Source organism: Ambystoma mexicanum, chromosome 4p, assembly GCF_040938575.1.
Source record: "Ambystoma mexicanum isolate Mex_15411 chromosome 4p, UKY_AmexF1_1, whole genome shotgun sequence".
NCBI classification, from domain to species: Eukaryota; Metazoa; Chordata; class Amphibia; order Caudata; family Ambystomatidae; genus Ambystoma; species Ambystoma mexicanum.
In genome coordinates this window covers 694,037,405-694,057,910 of record NC_090927.1, presented here as the reverse complement: position 1 = coordinate 694,057,910, position 20,506 = coordinate 694,037,405, and the positions used below count along the sequence as shown (strand labels likewise).

At 46.2% G+C, this 20,506-nt stretch overlaps 1 protein-coding gene across 1 annotated transcript in view; it reads left to right on the top strand.

Moving 5' to 3' along the window:
• Positions 1–20,506, top strand: part of LOC138453424 (CD109 antigen-like) — a 349,776-nt gene that overhangs the window by 143,474 nt on the left and 185,796 nt on the right. Inside the window, exons 16-20 of the mRNA XM_069606257.1 lie at positions 578–604; positions 2,075–2,144; positions 2,258–2,351; positions 16,923–17,040; positions 17,589–17,702. Coding sequence (XP_069462358.1) covers positions 578–604; positions 2,075–2,144; positions 2,258–2,351; positions 16,923–17,040; positions 17,589–17,702 — 423 coding nt within the window. The remainder of the gene's footprint in view (positions 1–577; positions 605–2,074; positions 2,145–2,257; positions 2,352–16,922; positions 17,041–17,588; positions 17,703–20,506) is intronic.

The following is a 20,506-nucleotide window of genomic DNA, read 5'->3' as shown; positions in this document are numbered from 1 at the left end:
AACACCCCCTCTCTTTCAGTACGACAATAGCACCAAACTTACTATCACAAATGTTTCTGTCTCAGATAATGTACTCTGATGCACAGCCATGTTAGGTACATGTTATGTGTCTCGCCTACCGCTACCAGCCCCTTCTTCCCTTGCCAGATTGGCAAGACACCCTTGTATGCCGTAACACTTACCATTCAACACGGCTATACACTTTCAACCTTGCTGGACTAGAACATGACTCCAAGTAGCTGTGCATCTAGTCCCTGATAATGTCCCCAACTGTTCACTGAGTATTTGTAAGAATTATTCCTCTTTTAACAGTCTATCCTGCTGTCCAGGGATTTGATCGATTGAGTTTGTAATGCCACAAAGACAGGTTCGAAACCAACAGATATAAATATATAAGAAACCCTTAAAACTATGTTACATTTTGGGGAGTGGATGTGATTTTACCTATAAAATGCAGAAAAGTGTATTTGTGATGGTTTAGTTCTTGTGATTGATAGTAGTTGTTGTTTAGGACAAGCTGTCACATGAATGTAATAATGTACATTGCTACAACTACGTATCCCTTTTCTTTCCTCAGGTGGAAAATGAACTGCTGGCTTTCCAGGTAGGATTTACGAACTATACATTCTGCATTGTCAGATTCAATATATGGAATAATCTCCGAAACGCCAGCTAGAAAATTGCTGAGGGATTTTTGGTTCAAGTCAAAGTTTGAATCCTGAAATCATACATGATATGAAGCCGTTTCGACTCATGATTGCATTAGGCATTTGTTTTCATTTCACATTCATATGGGGTCAGGCTCATCTGATTAAACCATTAAAGGGTTAAGGCATTCATATGGGGCAACTGGTTTGCACGATCAGCCAGCAACACGTTTGTCACGTATTCTTGTGACTAGGGCTTCAGAGAGTGTTTGATCCTTGTGTTAAGGGGATTGATGGCTCAGGAATGGGAAGCAGGGGTGGTGGTGCTCCTATGACCACCTGCTCTGATGCATCACTTCATCTCTTGCCCACAGAAATTATGGTATAAACCTCTCCTGATAGACAGACTTAATTGTTTGCTGGCTGTATCGTGGAACCTTCGAGAATGGCCTCATTTCCCACAATAATACAAGTAAAAGCATACACCAGTTAAGCCCCCCGCTCTGACAGGCAGTGCACACAACTCTGCCTGTCACCACAGAGCTGCGCTACATGAAGGAGGTAGCCATGAACACGAGTGCACGTTCAGGGGTTGTCCAAAGAATGTCAGTCGCCTCACAGGGTCCGAGAAACCTTGTCAAATAATGGCAAGCTTTGTCCTCAAGTCTGAATACATGAGTGTGTGTGTACATGACTTTACCACGCAACACATCAGTAGTTTCTCAACTGGAGAACAAAGTTGTAATGTCAATGGGCCTCATTACGAGTATGGAGGTAGCCATGCCCTTAAAAAGGGCATGGCTACCTCCATACCGTGTCCCAGTACCGGGTTCCTTCAATGAGCAATAACCGGGTCATGCCGACTTTGAAGGACCCGGTAATTCCTCCTTGAAGGAACCCATCCCGATTCCCATTTGAGCCCCCATAGGGCTCAATGGGAATAGGGAGGGAGCTAATAATGGGCACGTTAATAATGGCCTGTTATTAGCTCCCTGTGCCCCTCGCGGGACCCGCTACCGGGTCCCTCAAATGGAACCTCGTAATTGCGCATGCCGTAATGAACAGTACCAGTCCCGTACCGGCACCCTTCATTACGGGAGCGCAAGCCTCGTAATTTGGCCCAATATGTTGCAGTACAATGCAAGTTATGTAGCCAAGTTAAGGATTATGTGGATAACTAATATTGCTGGTGAACCAGGCTCGGTATTCAAGTAGAACTGTGGGGAAAAGGCTTCTGCAAGGACCTTATATTTTGAAAGGAAGGATAGTGAGGCACGAGGAAGGTGGGCAGAATGAAAATGATCAGTGTTGTACCTTATCAAGTGGCTTGCCATCCATGGTGAAAACTCACTTTTAGTTTTAAAACGATTAATTTAGACTATTTCTAACCCTGCTTCTAATCCTCCTCCTTTGTTTTTCCCATGCAGGGCAACAGAGGGCAGAGCATAACCGATATTAATGAGCAATATTATGAATATTATGAACAACAAATGGATGGTATGTTGTGTTGGGGTTGTTTGTGATTTCATTTTCATGTTCTTATTTTGCTGTACTTTTTTTGTTTTGGGTGAATTTATTACTAGTATCGCTAAACAAAATTATTTTTTCAGTTGACTGGTCTAATATTCATGGAAATGCATTTGCTGATCAAAGTGTCGGAAACCCTTTTTCAGAAACATGGATTTGGATGGAATCAAACATAAGGTACGGCTATCCTGTTTGTTAAAGATTGTTTCCAGGATGCGACAAATCACACAAAAATGAAACGGACAATTAACAGAAAATATAGATATTTTATTATGAACACACATATAGATTATTATAAATAAGACCGACGCATCCCACGAAAACCATGTCGATCTTTAAATGGCTGATCAACCTGATCAACAGAGCATATTTACACTGTATGGTTTTATGTTGCGTGCATTCCAGAGGAATTGATATGGGGCAAGGGAAATTATAACATACGTAACAAAATATGGGCTAAAGGAGCCACCACAGTACATCACACTGATAATGCGAGTCCATGACCAGAGGCATGCCACAGAAATCATAGTTCCTTTATAAGGTCACTGAACACTTTTTAGTTTGGAGCATTAGGTGATGCTATAGGCTGAAACTATTGCATTAGAGTACAGAAATGGAGAAATGGCACAAGAGGAGGAACACAGATTTTGTAGGTGTTTAGTTATTTGCCACCCATCCACTACCCATGGCCATGCTAATCCCTATTGCCATTCCCACCCAGTTCCTGCCCCTCCCTGCTGAAAACACCTCCTCATAGGAACTCTTTGAGATAGCTTTTATCACCCTTGTGTGGGGAATATTAATAGGGCAACAATTAATGGAGGGAGTTTGTCCCCCCAATCAAAAGCACCACACCAATACGCTTGTTTATCTAATTCAGTCTAGCCCAGTCTATGAACCATATCATACCACGTAGATTCCGCACCCCTATGCCATAGATAAGCCAATAATCAGGCCGGTGTGTAGAACTAATGTACATTTATTAATTTTTCAGAAAATTAATATTTGTACACAGTTACAAGTCGCACCACCTCACTCACTTGGCCTAAATGCTTTTCTTTCCTAACAATTCACTTTTCACACAAATTGAAAATACCATTTGGTTTAGGATAAAACAAATAACAGACTCTTTTAACTCCACAACATGTAAAATGGTCCTTCTTTGGTTATTTCCACCCTGGTTACATAAAAACATAAATCTATAGAATACTTTAGATACCTGGGTCACTCACAAAATACTCCTAATGTACAGAATTGTGCCGCACCCTGGCCATGACGGAACAACTTAACTTCACAATATACTTTGCATGGGGTTTACTTTATAACATGTAGCACCTTGAAAACTGTTCGGATCCTATGCTTGGCAATACACTTTACATGCATTTTAATTTAAATAACATGCAACACTTCTCTATTGACAAAAGCAATTTCACACATGCAGCTCTCTTTAGTTTTAATATTCCTGCACACTTGGCAATGCTAAAAGTGTTGGAGCACAAAACACACTTTTTTTTTTAACAAAACACTTTTTATATCTATAGAACATTTTTTCCTTCACCACAATGCAATGAAGAATCTCTTCAACCAGGAGTCACATTATCACTCTTTCTATAGGGTGTTCTTTTAATCAGGGTCTTCACTCACATTTAATTTGGCAAGACACCTTTCTGCCCTAGCACAAACACAGATATTCAGTTTACTATGGACACCCCTCTGCTTTAAGGCAGGGTCTTGGGAATGGGGAGCAGTTGAGAATTTTGTGTTATGCACCCCTCGCTTTAGGAAATTTTGGGGTTGGCAAAAAGAAATCGGAGTATGCAATTACTTTAACAGACTTTAATTGTATTCACACTGAAAGCAATGTTGTTGATTTCGAATTTCAACAAAATCACCCTGTCAGTTGGCTGTAGGGGAATTAATTAAATTATTACTTGGTAAGAAAATGCTAGGAATCTACTTCCATACCCCACCCACTAAATAAGAGGAAAGTAGTAACTCAAACAGATCCCCACAATACTTTGTTTGGTTGAACAAGTTACTTGCATAGATGATCTCGGGGTTTTGTGCTCAGGAAAAGTAATCAGGGCTCCTGAATTGTCTCACGGGCCATGTATGGACTTGGCTAGATGGCTTCTCCAGGTTCCCTCCAGATTTTAATCTTCCTCCTGGTCTAATCCACCTCCCAGGCAATTTTGGTTCTTCAGCCATTTCTTTTAACAGTTCCCACTCAGAGCATATTAGACAGCTTGTTCTCTTCCCCATTTTGTGTCTCCTTATAAATCTTGAACAACTCCCCAAATTATCTAAATTAGGATGTGCCAACTGATTTGGTAACTATTCTGGTTGGGCATCTATTTTGTCCACCCCCCATTGCAATGATTGGTTCCTTTAGTAACTAGGCATCATCCCTGTGAGTTATAACTCCACCCCTATGACATTGTATGGTTGACCACTTCAGTGATAACCTTAAAAACGACAACATGGCAAAATAAATGTCATTTACAAATACGAGTCACAAACCATGTGTTTCCGAAATGGTCTTATCATGCCAGACTTAATTAAATGTGTCTCATTTAGGCACAATGTTGCAGATTTGAATGGTAGATTTCTGTAATTAAATCAGCAAAGATGAAGGTTATTAACATGAAATGTTGTATACAGATATCTAATTCAACAAGCTATCATCTCCCCGAACCTCCTCTTTGTGACTTTTTCTGGGAAGCTGTCATCACATTTCAGCCTATAACTTCAGTTCCCAAGGTAGACTTTTTATGAGAGTTGAGTCAACAGATGGGTCTTCTCATACGCTTTTTAATGATAATTGAACCATTGGTATGCAAATTATGGTTCCTGAAATAATGGCCAAACTATAATCCTCCATGCAATCCTGTGTAAAAATACTGACATGTATATTTTTACCTTCAATTCCTGGCCTCTGGCTTTTGTGACCCAAGTCTGCCTGAAAAGCACTTTCTCCGGCTCCAGCTAATGCCCATCTGTTCTTACATTCTTTAAGCAGAGGGTATAATTCCACACTTTCACTCATGTCTTCTGTAACTTGTCACTGTCATTAGCTCGGTGGTAGAGACCACGAAATCCATTTTTAATTAAACTATTTGTCCAAGTTCAACCCATTTAGTGTTGCCTCTCTATTTACAAAGTTATTAGCATCTCACCCCGATATATTGCTTCCCAGGCACTGCTGCAACTTCAATGACATTTCCAGATAATAGGGGGAGGGTTCCAGTTTGGTTGTTCAGCACAGGCTGAAGCCTATTCTTATGAACAGAAACTGGTGATTTTAAAATACATGTTCATTTACATTACATGGTGCCTGCTTCCATGTCTTGTATCCTTCCGATACATTTTGCTTCCATTTTCCTTCTCACAGCTGATTTAAAACAGCTTTCTTATATCCACCTGTTTCCCTACTGTGTGCCTTTGAATTCTCTCCCGCAGTGTAGTTTCATATTTTAAATGTTCCCTGTTCCAAGCTGCAGAATGCACACATTTGCATGGTCTCTTTTTTAGAAAATTGAACAGTTTTCATGGTTTTGCAGTTGAAATAAACTTCTGGTCTTTTCTCTGCGAGTCAACAGTGTGCTTTCAAATTACAGGAAAGTATTTCAGCATTTTTAGGCCCCAGTCAGCCAGACAAAGTTTCATCTTGTCCTTGTGGCTGTATTTAAACCCCACACTTAACATCAAAGTTTGCACTCGAAGTCCTGATTAACAGATAATTTTTCAATGGGATTGCACCTTTATAAAATGCTTCTGTGAATAAGGCCCCAAGTTCCTGCCAGTGTTTTTTCAAAGCAACCATGTCTGCCTTCAGCCACTTGAGTTCTAAACACTGTTTATCCTTCACTGGAGTCCTGTTGAAACCAGCATTGGCAAAGCCAATAGTTTTGGCTTGTGTGTAAGTATTAGGCGTTTGCTGTTCCCCTGCCTGCACGAAAGCCCAAACTGTTGGCTTTGCCAAAGCTTGTTTTTTGTATTGTATGGCATTTTCTTATTGCCTATAATATACAGATAAACCATCAGTCCTTTTGGACTTGGGCCTGAGTTTGATATGCTGTCTGCGCTAGCGCACAAAAGGATATTGCCTTAGCTTAAGGTTCTGCCTGTGCCATTAAATGTATTGAATTGCCCAGCTTACGTTCATCTTAAGGTTTTTGCACACACCCCAAACCTATGATAGAGACAGGTTGTGCTGTATGTTGCATCTGCCCCCATTCACTGTCCAGCAATACAAATATGGTGCACCTGTATTTTACTGCACAATCGCGCGAGAAAGGCTGCACTGGTCTGCCGTTAAAGTAGGGCCTAACTAAGCAGTAGTTTTGCATTGGGAGCCATGTTGTAATCAGCGCTTCCGTCTGGCATTATTTTCACTCCCAACCCCTATCATGTGATCTTGCATAGCGCATTTGTGCTCCAGTGACACTTTTTAAATGTTGCTCCTCTCTCTTCGGGCCCCCACTCTAAATCATCAGATTGCAAATGGGCCGAGGGGTGTTTGTGTTGCTCCATGTGTTTTGGGGTGCACATTTCATGGTAAACGGCAAATGAGCAGTGCATTGTCTCCCTGATGGCAAACGCACATGTGGTTTGCGCGGATCTATGTGATCACTGCGACCACATGTAAATACAACGGCCGAAAATGCTGACATTTTTTTTTTTATAAATCCCCTTTACACTGCATAGATATGCAGGGGGATACCCCCCGCCACGCCCCACATATTTCTATAATATCCCATTACCCCCCACATATATATGTGGTGTAAAGGGGGTGTTTAAAATTTTTTTAAAAGTCGGCATTTCCGGCCGTCGCAATTCCCAGGTCGACATTTTTGGACGATTCCGTTTGCGCAGCTCGACTGCTGATAAAGAGGATAGGACTTGTGTGCATCCGGCTTAAGTGAGACCGCACAACACTCCAGCGCCCCGGCTGGCTGATAACAGTGTATGGCAAGTATGTGTCCTGATCTATACTGTACCACACATTTGGAATGTGTGTTTGGTGTTGGTGAATGGGGCTGACTACAAACAGTGATTCAAGATTAAGGTATATAACTTGCTGACCCCACCCACTTTATCATCAAGGTAACCACTCCCCAAACCAAATATATAACTTTTCCACACACATGCTACAAATCGACTCCTGGATGTGGCATTGTTATCTCAATATGAACAACAGCAAAACAGCATAGGTACGCCACCTGAAACATGGCCTTTCAACATCTGGACAGTGCAGTTAGGGCAGAGTCCCTTATCCTCTGGAGTAGTGAAGAAGTTCAGACTAATAATCAATACTGAACTCTCTCTAGGCCCTCAGATTTCAGCCGCAGTCAAAGAAAAGCATCTATAACCACACCTAAGCTTCCCAGGCAAAGTAAAGGTTGTAGGTTGTACTAGCAAGTGTAATGGTCCACACTGATTGCGCAACAGTGTCTACTTAGCTGCTGCCAAAAACACTGATGTGAGCACAGAATTCTGCAGCATGTATGGTGCTTTAATTGCGACCATTTGACCACATCTCACAGGCTCTCCACTCACTTCTTCGGTTATCGGTTAGGGCCCACACAGAGTATACATTGCCCACAATGAGGTCCATTTGTGCCCTTTTGTTGGAAAAAACCCTTCTCCAGGCCCCCGCACCTGCATTTGTCCCAGAGTGACTCCTGTTCCCTCGAAACCACCCACTGACCCTTATTGGTTCCCCACCAAGGTCATAAGTGACTTCCCCTGGGCAGCCTTATGCCCGTGCAGCCCTGCGGCGAAGGCCCCAAGGCAAAGGGCGACTCATACAGAGGCGACTCCAGATCGTGTCTGCAGGTGTCAGCAGGGGGAAGCCAGTGGACAACTCTCAACCAGCAATGACCGACAAGGCAAGTATAGCCGAGACGGCCCCCTCCTTACAAAATGTACATTCCCGTTATATTTTAGTTATTGTCAAACCTTAATGAACATTTCAAACCTACCTGTCCTAAAATAGTATATATCATTGACTCCTAGACCTTGCCCCCCTAGCCTGTCTCACATCTCATAAGTGCGCTCAAAGATTATAGGGCCTCATTACACGGTAGGCGGTAACCATATCCGCCTTGGTGGATGGCGGAATTACCGCCCTACTCCAAGGTGAGTGGGAGTGGTAATTTCCCATTCACCAAGGCTCTTCCTCATTCCCTTTTTTGCCCCGATAGGGCATAATGGGAATGGGGAAGGTGCTAATTACGGTACCGCAAATTGCGATACCGTAATTAGCTCCGAGGTCCCTTTGCGGCACCCTACTTTAACGGCTGGTAAAAACCAGCCGTTAAAGTTGGGTCCCGCAAAGGGAACTCGTAGTAAGGCGGTAGGGGTTTACCGGTACCGGTGCTCTTACCGGTACCGGTAAACCCCTACCACCTACCGTGTAATGAGGCCCACAGTGTTGTATTCTGCCCTCTTAAGATTGTGCGCTCAAAGATTATTGTGTTGTATTCTGCCCTCTTAAGATTGTGCGCTCAAAGATTACTGTGATGTACTCTGCCACTTTAAGATTGTGCACTCAAAGATCAGTATGTTGTATTCTGCCCTCTTAAGACTGTCGCACATCTAGATAATGTGCTCAAACATTATAGTGTTGTATTCTGCCCTTTTAAGATTGTGCATTCAAAGATTACTGTTGTACTCTGCACTCTTAAAATTATGCGCTCAAAGATTATAGTGCTGTATTCTGCCCTCTTAAGACTGCCGCACATCTAGATTGTACGCTCAGAGATTACGGATTGTTTTATCCTGCCTACTTAAGGCAGTCTCACATCTAGATTGTACGCTCAAAGATTATAGTGTTGTATTCTGCCCTCTTAAGATTGTGCGCTCGAAAATTATAGTGATGTATTCTGCCTTCTTAAGACTGTCGCACATCTAGATTGTGCACATAAAGATTACTGTGTTGTATTCTGCCCTCTTAAGACTCTCTCACATCTAGATAGTGCATTCAAGATTACTGTGTTGTATTCTACCAGTCTACCCCCTTGGCCTGTTCCATGCCTAGATAGTAAATCCAAGAGAGTACTGTGTTGTTTTATACCTCCCGCTCACACTTAGAACTGTTGGTCCCCAGCTACTACTGTGTTGTATGCTGCCAGTCGAAAACACTCTTAAACTGTTCCTGTAAGCATCTCCCGCATCCAGACAGTGAGCCCAAGACATCTGTGTTGTATTCCACCAGTCTAAAAACACCTATCTATAAACTTCTTGATTAGTAGATTTAGGGCCCCTCTACCACCACCAGCTCATCAATCCCAGCTTCACTACAACAAATGGAGACGCCATCTCGCAAGAATCCCCCTCTCGCACCCGTCCAAACTCCTAGAATCCCACCACTCCCTCCCTCCCCTTTAATCCCCCTCGGCCCCTGGCCCACGCTGTAGCACCCACCTTCTAAAACCCCACACTATTACCGCCCTGAACACAACCCGCGCTCTAGCACCCACCTTCTTAAACCCCCACACTATTCCCGCCCTGAGCACAACCCTTGAAACCCGCCCGCGCCCTTCACTGCAGCCTAACTCCACTCGCTCACTCTCCTACCACCACATCGCATCCAACTCTAAAATCAGAGGGGCACTCTGGCGCACCAAGCACCTCCCTCTGCAGAACCATATTCCCCTCCACCCTTCCCACCCAAACTCATCGCCCCTCATACTCCCTCTGACTGCTATTGAGAACTCCCTACTACCCCACGCCAAGACACCTCGCCCCCTATCAAACTCCCAAACCAGAGAAGCCTGCTGCTGAACCAACCAGCTCAAACCATCATCCTATTCCACTCCTTCCTTGCACCCCCATTGAACATCCCCCCTCCCTTTTCCCCCCTAACTCCCAAGTGCCTCCTCCCTGACCCCTACCTCCTGAACACACCTCAGAACTACCCACCCAGGACCCCACCAACAACCCCCCCATATCATATCCCTCATAATCTCTCTAAAAGCAGCACGTCTCACCCTCGCAAGAACAGTAGCTTCATCTCCATCACCCTCAGACCCGCCTATCCTCTCTCACACCCCCACTGCACCAAAATCTGTGAAAAGTAGAAAATGAGCCTGGCCCCCCTCCATGATTGTTTAATCCTTACCACTTCTACCTCTACCCTTCCCCTCCAATCTCTCTATCGTTGACCCCATCACAATCCCCCCTGGCCTCACCCTGCTTCCACCACCTCTCTCTAGACTTCTCACCCTGCACAAAGGACCTCCGATCCCATCATGACTCACTCCAATCCCTAACCCCCGAATCTGCCTCACATCCACAGACCATCTGTCCACTCGCCCGCCCCTCCTCGACTCCACCCACACCCCTCACATATCCTCCTCCGCCCGTCTACTCTTCTCAGCCTCCACCGGAGTAACCAATCTAACCTCCTACCCCCCTCACTACCCCTCCTTTCCCACTCTCAACAACCCAGAACGTCCCACTGCCCTCTCCAACCCCCCTAAGCTCCTCCGCCTCACCTCTCGATGTCCTCCTCCATGACCACAGCCCACGCCTTAGTCAACTGCATCCTTTTTAATGCCCGCTCTCTAGCGAAAAACAGACACAGCATCTTTGACCTCCTCTCCTCTAGCGAAAAACAGACACAGCATCTTTGACCTCCTCTCCTCTGACAAACCAGACCTAGTCTTTATCACTGAAACCTGGTTCTCCGATGACTTTGCCCCTGTTGCACATGAAGCATTCCCCCCGGCTACTCGCTCATCCCGCTCAACAGACCTTCCAGAGGAGGCGGCGTGGCCGTCCTCCAAATCTCACTTCTCTGTCTCACTCGTCGAATCACAGACATGCATTCCATCATGCAAATCCCTTCTAGTTGAACTCTCGCTACCTGCGACCTTCTCCCACAGCTTCTCACTCATCTACAGACCTCCTGGTTATTGAAGACACTTCTCAAACAACCTCAGTGATTCTGTAGCAACAATTCAAGTAAATCACCCCTTTCAGAATCTCCTAGGAGACTTCAATATCTGGTTGGACATTCCCACCAACACCATGACCCATCCTCTGGTCGACAGTCTTGATGTACTCAACCTCTCCCTTCATATGAACAGTCCAAACCACTCTAGGGGGCACACCCTAGATGCAAACTTCAACTCCCACAACATGATTCATCTATTCCCCTCATGCCCCTCATCTGGTCCGACCACTTTGTCAGCCCTTTCTCATCCTCTCCCCCGTCTCTCCCCCTACACCCACCATGGCCTTGACCCGAGACCTCAAATGCTGGAAGAAAGTAAAAACCCTTCATGACCTTGCCGTAGCCCTACTTCTTAGATCCCCTACAATGCCCCTCACCCCCAGACAGATCCCTAACCATCGACTCCTTAGACTCTTGGCTGAATTAATCACTAATTCCTCTCACCCCCTCATGCCCCACTTCCTCACTCAATGGACTATTTCCCAAATGGTTCATACCCGAACTGAGGAATGCCAAAAAACAAAATAAACTTCTGGAAAGCAAATGGCGAGCATCAAAAGCAGATCTCAGTAGATCCGCTTTCGCCTTGCCCCAACCTAACTACAAAGCCAAAATCTGGAACACCAAAAAAGCGTATTACAACAAACAAATTCTCAATTGTGCAAACGGCAGCAAAGAACTCCATAGAATAATTTCTGAATTAGTCAAACCCACCTGCACCTATACCGAAATACCGCCTTTGCCCCATCACAATCACTCTGTGACTCACTATCGCCACACTCTTGACAGGACGACCACCCTTAGCAAACTGCCCCCGCCCAACGACCGAGCAAACCGACAACCCCCAAAGCCCTCCGCACCAATCCCTGATCGACCCACCTTCAACTCGTTCAGACCCATCTCCAGAGACGAGTTTCTTGACCTACTATCTGCTAGAAAACCTCCCTTGACCCCTGCTCTGTATCTGTCCTAAAATAAATATTCTCATCCACCTGCGCAAGAGAACACGCGAGACCCATACTGAACGATTCCCTCAGCTCCGGCATCTTCCCCGATGCCTTCAAAATTGTGCATGTCAAGCCTCTTCTTAAAAAGCCATGCCTTGACCCCAAAAAACTACAGACCCATCTCGAACACCAGATTCCTTGCAAAACTCATCGACCGAACAGCGTACTCCCAGCTAAATGCCTTTGTCGAATCCAACAACCTCCTCGACCCCGCACAATCAGGCTTCAGACCACGGCATGGAACCGAAACCACACTGACTTCAATCAGGGATGATCTTAAGGTCACTGCAGACTCTGAAGGATGTGCTGCACTAATTCTCAACTTCTCTGCAGCCTTTGACACGATTAACCACGATTAACCATTCAATCCTCCTTGACCGTCTCCACTCCCTTGGAATCCGTGGCACCGCTCTCAAGTGGATTGCCTCCTTCCTCAGCAACAGGAAACGAATAACCTTCCTCTACGCTTTTGTCTCAGCTGCTCGCTCGGTTAATACTGGAGAACCGCAAGGCGCATGTCTATCTGCCCTCCTATTCAACCTCTAAATGTCCACCCTTCCTGGAATCATCCACCCGCACAACATCTTGTGCTACAACTATGCTGATGATACCCAAATCATCCTTAAATTCCACAATTCAGACACCAACCCCCTACCCGATCTTGAAGCTAATCTCCTAGATATCGACTGATCGATGGCAATAAACCACCTCCTCTTAAACCCCACAAAAACCAAAATCATGGTGTGCAGCAACTCTGTGCTTCTACCTCACCCTGTCCCTTGGCCCCCTTCCCTAGGCCAACACCCCAGCCCCTCTGACACAGTAAAAAACCTAGGCTGCACTATGGACTCTGACTTAACCCTCGCCCGACAAATAAACAATGTGTCTAAATGCTGCCATTACCATCTCAAACTTCTCAGACACATCTTCCCCTACCTATCCTTCCCGAACAGACTTGCCGCTGTTATGTCGATCAATTCGAGACTGGACTATGCCAACTCCCTATACCTAGGAGTCCCTGCATACCACCTTAACAAACTCCAAAGAGCACAAAATGCTGCAGCTAAGCTGCTCCTCACCATGGGTCCAAGAGACCACACCTCCCCTGCTCTAAGAACCCTCCACTGGCTCCCAGTCAGATGTAGAGCCACTTTCAACACCCTGTGCATCACTCACTGTGCAGTGCACAAGACCGGCCCATTGTACCTGCAAGAAAAGCTAAAACCTTACCTCCCACCGCGCTCCCTAAGATCAAGCACTGCCCTCCTTTTCGTGATCCCTACCACAAACTCTGTCAGGATCGGAGGGTCTGCTTTCTCAGTCTTGGCCCTGACTCTGTGGAACTCGCTTCTCCCACATATTCAACACACCCAAGACTACATAACATTCTGCAAAGTACTAAAAACGTGGCTCTTTCCAGAACACCATCCTCACACTTAAAAAGTGACTGAATTTCCAAGACACCGAAACACTAAATACTATGTGACCCAACCATGTGATCAATGAACATGAACAGTGATTCAGGCATAGACAACCCTATCCCTGAATACAAAATAATGGTTCTCCTTGGATCACCATTCGTCCCAAGTTGTGTCCCCCAGCCCATTTGGCCGTGCCGTCGCTCTGTGCCCTCTCCCAGGATCCCGTGGGATCGCTGTGTACTGCCTGGCCCAATACCGCCCCTGTGTGCTCCAGCCCACTGAGTATCACTATGTGGCCCCATACCCCTTGGTACCCGTGCCTCACTGTCCCCCACCCATTTATCCCCTTGTTGTCACTGGCACCCCACCCTGACTATGGCGATATCGCTATATACCCTAGCGACATTGTGAAACATAACAACATCCTGCTGTCGTCATGTACCTCTCTGTTCTCTGGGTTATTGCTGTCTGTCCAACCCTCTAGTGCCCGGTATGTCTCGATATACCCCCAACTCCTATGTCCCTGTACTCTCCCTGTGTCCCCCACCCACTTACTACCCATATATTCATTGTAACCCCCTGACTGTGCCTCCGTTGTATACCCAACCCATTTATGCCCCTCTAGTCCCTTCGACAACACATCTAGTCCCATGATGTCGCTTTGTGCCCTGTGCGTTATTATACCCCAACCCCCTAGTCCTGTGATATTGATATGTATCCCTCTGTATTGCCATCGTCTCTAGTCCCTGTGATGTCGCTGTATGCCCCACTGTGCCTGTGTGTTGCTTTGTTCCCTGCTCCCCCCCACATCTTTATGTATCCCTCCAGGCCCTCCGTCCGGTCGCTGTAAGCCCAGCCCTCCACCGCTGCGTGCCCAGTGTGTCGCTGTCTTCACCTCGAGGGCGCACCGCTCACCTGCCTGGTGTAGTCAAGAAGCTCCCGTAATATCGCTACATTCCCTCTGTAGTATCCCACCCCCTCGACTCCCTGTGATGTCACTGTATGCCCCACAGTGCCTATGTGTCGCTTGTACCCTGCCTTCTTGGCCACCTTCCAGTTGCTATGTATTCCTCTGGCCTGTGTCCTGTCACTGTAAGCCCAGCCCTCTAGTCCCTGTGATGTCCCCGAGTGTGAACACTTAACCCTCCAGCTCCCTTGTCACTGTGTTCACCTGCCCCTTAGGCCCGCCCGTAACCCTCTGGCCCCTGTGACTCTATGCCCAGCCCGCTAGTCCCTGCAATGTCCCTAGTGTGCCCTACCACGCCAGCCCCCATGCTATCGTCACATACCCCTCCTTGTCCCATGATGTCATTGTCTACCCAGCCCCCACCTGCCCTCGATATCACGATGTATCCACAACCCCTAGGTCCCCACGTTTCACTGCTGTCCAGACCATCCCGTCGCTGTGCCAATCCACCGATAAAAAATGACGCAAGCATGTGCACAACCCTTGCCTCCCCACTGTGATGCAATACACCCACCCCATGACCCCCTATATTTCTGTACACATGCTCCCTCGTGTCCCACGTTGTGACTGCCTGCCCAGCCCCTCCAATCCCTTTATTTCTCTGTATACCCATCCCCTCTGGTCCCCTAATGGCTCTCTGTACCCTGGGCCCTTGCATGCTTGCTGTTTGTCCCTACCGCGGCTCCCTGTGATGTGTACCCAGACCTCCAGGCCCTCATGTACCATTCCTGGCACGTCTTCCCCGGTCCGTACCTCACCACTTACTTCGAAGCACATTATACTTAGGCACTTTATGCATGAACCATTAGATCATATCGCTACGCTTACTTTCTACTCTACACCATGACTCAATTAAAGTACAGCTATACCCCTCGATCAATTCAGCCTAGCTACTCACATCAGAACACTACTCCACAAACACCTCATCACTCTAATAAAACGCACCTATAGCCCATGACAAACCAGCCTAGCTGCTCACATAAGCATCCTACAGGCCTAACGCAGCCAGAAACCTGTCTGGGTGTCCACCAACCAGACTGCACACATCCAACTGATATCTCCACCACCACACCTAATGCTAGGATACAGCTACCACCAGGCAATTCAACCAGCTGCACACATAACTGGCGCACCCATGCACCCTACGATACTAACTCTCTCTATTCGCTATACTGACCTGGACTGTGGTCCCTGAGTGCGTTCAACCTACCAGCGCTTTGAGGTCATTCCAATGATATATAGAGCGCTATATAATGCCAGATAAAATAACATAACAATAGCTTAGCTCCCTGATTTGCAATAAATGCATGTACACATTACCAGCCTAGACATACTCGGTGCTTGTGCTCATCTAGGCTCCTAGATACAAGACAAGGAAATCAGGTCTCACTTTTTCATACCAATCTGTAAATCTCCTGGATGCCCCCCGAAATATCTAAGTACACTTGGTGCCTAATTCCTTTTTAGAAAGAAGTCCATCATGTTCGTAACTTGATCCCCTCAGTTTATGGCGTTGTGTTGGGTTATAATTCTTAAGCTGCAAGAGGCCACCTCCCAATGGGAAAAGGAGCGCTCGAAAAGTGTAATTCACATTTTATCCTGTTAGATTTATTATATAATGTTCGGGTACTATCCTCCACAAAATACCATACCAGTCAGACAAGCATACCTAGACTGGCCAAGATGCTATGAGGCCACATCACTGTAAGATAAACACTCTACAAATGGCCTGTAACCGAAACATTGCAATTTTCTTCCTCATAAATTAAGATTCCTGAATTAATAATAATGTGAAACTTCTCTTCAGTAATTAAAGTGCATTGCTCTGGATTATTCTTGATATGCTTGTTCTTTAGAATGTGTCGTCAACCACAGATTTGAAGTTGTGTTTTAATGGCTGTCGTTTATACATTGTATTAATGTAAATGTACTATGGTTTATTAGTAGGGTGGAGCTGTAAGGAAAATAGCTCTGCAGTAAAAACGTTCAACTCAAATCCATCTTTAATCTGTAGACATGTACGAATTTCAGCAGGTTCAACGAATCCCTTCATCCTTCAGAGTTTGATCAATTGAGTACCAACAAATTGGCCAAGTACACCACCTATTAATGTAGCACCAAAAAGAGGGAGGAATCCAGGGTGAATTGATATCTTGGAATTTGATCTTCTCACTATAAATGTACAAAAATTCATAAATGTTACTGCTGCCCGCTCCAGTGTTGCTGTATTATTTATTCCAAACAGCTTCACAGTACTTGCCACTAATTTGATGCTGTTAAAGAATGCATGCAACCTCTACGTGAGATGCGTTTATTTGTCTTTGCTTCAAATATTAACAATGGAATGCATTAAAATACCTCCGCCCCCTCCCCCTTCTGAATACTTTTCAGCTCTGGAAAAAACACGAACCTGCAAGTGACTGTACCTAAAAGCATCACTACCTGGGTGGCCAGTGCATTTGTTATTTCGGAGGGACGCGGATTTGCTGTGACAAGTGAACCAGTTGAGGTAACCCACCCTCTGAAATGTGTCATGGGGCATGCTTGGCAGAATTTCCTAGGAGAATGAATTCAATCTTTATCCGGTTGTAATGCCACTAAGGAATCCCATGCAAAACTGCCTAGCAGAAAATCCCTTCTACCACCGATTCCATGATTGCAAGGAGGGTCACTGCATACACGCGGTCCCCCGCCGTACTCATGTGCAATGGACCACCATGCAAAAAAACATCCTGCATCATGCATGCTGGAAGGGGAGGGGTTGACTCTCGCTATTGCCGATATTGGCTATCCTCCGTATGCGCCCCAGATTGCCAGATTCAATGCATAACTGAAGAGTCAAGCTCGTTAAACTGTGAGTGCCTGTATTAATGGCTCCTGATCTGTTTCCACCAAGTGTGCAGACGTGATTCGAAAGAGGTGAAACTAGCTCAACCTCTGCAGTATTGATCAGGCTATTTCATCTGCTATTCTATCAGGCTCTGAATAAGCCTCAAATTAAAATGTGTTTTTTTTGTTGGAAGATAATTTAAAACATTCTCTTTCTTCTCTTAACAGCTGCAAGTATTTCAGCAATTCTATATTTCTGTGAACCTACCATACTCTGTTACGCGAGGCGAAGAGTTCATCTTGGAAGTGGTCATTTACAATCAGCTGGAGCAGACTCTGGAGGTACATTAACTTCTCAAGCTTTTCAGAGTCATCGTATAGCTTGGCATGAGTCGACAATGTAATCTCTAATTGAGGAATGATGGATGATTAAAAAAAAAGTTTAGAGAACAATGTTGATTAAATGTGTTTAAGCTCAGTAGAAATCTAGCCCATTTTAGTAGCGTCAGGATGACATTTTTCGAAAAAAACTACCACCAATCATTGGGGCTCGGTAGATTGAGCTCAATAAAGTCGATTGACAGTTGGGGGGGGTAATTCATGGAATAAATGTGCGCCGAAATTTGTGGCGCAAGCTAGCGCAAGTGTGAAAAAACTGGCGCACGCGTCCGATTCATGGAAGCCCCTGCGCGTGTTTTTCCCGGGATGTGCGCCAAATCCATGCGTGGTGCAGACGGGCGCACACGTCACTGCAACATCCCGAACGCCATGCACGAGGCACACAGCGAAAGCGCACAACGTTAGCGCACACACCAAAAAGGGAGTGGAACTTGGGGCGGAACACGCGGAATGGGGAACCACGCGTGAAAATAAGGGCGTAACTGGGGAAGTACTGCTGGGAAGTACACGGAACACCCACATGCACGTGAACTACACGTATTCATGGAATCGAATAGGGAAAACCCGCGCTGGTCAAAACACATGCACACGCACAATTACGTCCGCCACACGAAAGCAGGCAGAAGCGCCCCTGCGCAGCATAAAAGTGAGTGCAAACAACAAACAAGCATATACAGCTACGATGAATGTCCCGTTCCTCGCAGCAGTGATTGTGGGACACCACAGGAGGAGGAGAATAGCCAGGCCCGCATTTATTTGCCCAGGACAAGCCTTTTTGGGATGCCTGATGACCAGGTCTATGGCAGGTATATGTTTCCACCTCATATCATCCTAGAGCTGGTCAGGGCGTGGGAGGATGAACTCACGGTGCTCAATGTACTGCATTTTTTGGCCACTGGGTCATTTCAGCAGACAAATGCCATACTGGGGGGTGTCTCACAGCCCACGCAATCACGCTGCCTACACCAGGTGTTGGCAATCATCACTGCGTGCCCCTCAGTCCGCAGGCACATATACATGCCCAGAACACCTGCAGAAAGGCAGGCCGTGGTCCTGGACTTCTACAGGGTGGCACACTTCCCAGAAGTGCTCAGTGCCATAGATTGCACCCATGTGGCCCTATGTCCACCTAGGGCCACTGAGCACATCTATCGAAACCGAAAGCACTGGCATTTCATCAACGTGCAGGTGGTATGCGATGCCAAGGGAATCATCACCTGTGTCTATGCAAACTATCCTGAGTCCACCCAAATATCTGCACTGAGCTGGGCCCTGGAAGCTGGGAAGCATGGCGACACATGGCTCCTAGGTGAGTACAAATGCCTGTGCACATGCATGCATGTCACACACAGACAAATACACAAGCCCAACTAATGACAACCATTATCACCTTACCAGGGGACTTTGCCTACCCTCTGAGCACCTACATGATGACACCAATACGGAACCCCACCAGACCACCCCAGGTAAGATACAAAGTAGCCCATATTGCAACCAGGGCCATAGTGGAGCGCACATTCGGAGGGCTCACATCACGCTTCCGCTCCCTTGACCGCTCTGGTGGACAGCTACTATATGCACCCCCAGTAGTTTGCAGGATCATTGTGGCAGCATGTGTCCTGCACAACGTTGCAACACAGCATGGCGTACCGGTGGACATGATGGTGCCCCCACATCCCCAACTACACGCACGGCCGCTGCGCATGGGAGGGGAAAGGGCATGTGGTGAGGCAGCCCGTACCCAGCTTGTGGCCACATTTTTCACCTAAACTCCAACCCCTGTGGAGTGCACACAGACCTGGCACATACCAGGTCACAATCGATGATGAGAAAGAGACAGTTAACTGTCACTACCTTACCACCCTGAGAATGTGTCTATGGAAGTGCGACATTGTGTGCATCCCTATCTAATTAAACACAACCAATCCCATGTGACCGAAGGGAACACATGCAAGGTGCTCCCCCAACCCCTTGCCAAACAGGGCACGAAAGTACTGGTATGCCACCCAAACCCTCCCAACACCCCTGAACCCCATCTGCCACACCATACCATGGTATGCAATGGCAAAACATCAAACCATATGCACAACACATGACACAATAGTCATGAAGTGCTATGTGAGAAATGTAAATAGGCACCAGACAATTACACCTGACATGGAATCTGAAGAAATGACTGACCAAAACCTCACACCATGAAAACGGTGGCACAAATGAATGCCACCAGTGGTGCAAGCAACAAAAGTCAGAATACCTGTTGCCATGCACATTGGACAATTGAAAATTGGCATTTCAAACACTGCTCACTGGACAGCACAGTGTGTGTGCATTGCATTGGGGAAACCCCTTGAGCATTATTTCAAAAAAGGGCATTCAACCAAATAGTACCCTGTCATGCATGTACACGTTCAATGACTCGGAAGTGAACATGGATTGTCGGGACACAGCATGCCTGAGAAGGCAATCTGGGTGCACGTGTGTGCATGGTGTCAATGTAGTTGGGGGGGGGGTGTTGCCTAAGTGTATTTGTCAGTAGGGACATGCATCGAATACATGCATGTGAAATGAAGTGAGTCCAGTGTCCTGTACACAGCACATGTGAACATTGCACTCAAGGACCCCCCTGTGTGTTAAACCACACCCATTCCCTGACACCTCAAAATAAAGCACAACATTGCATCAGCCATTGACCAGCAGAACATATCATGTACAGAGTGCCGCACATCGACAATGGCAGAGAGTGACCC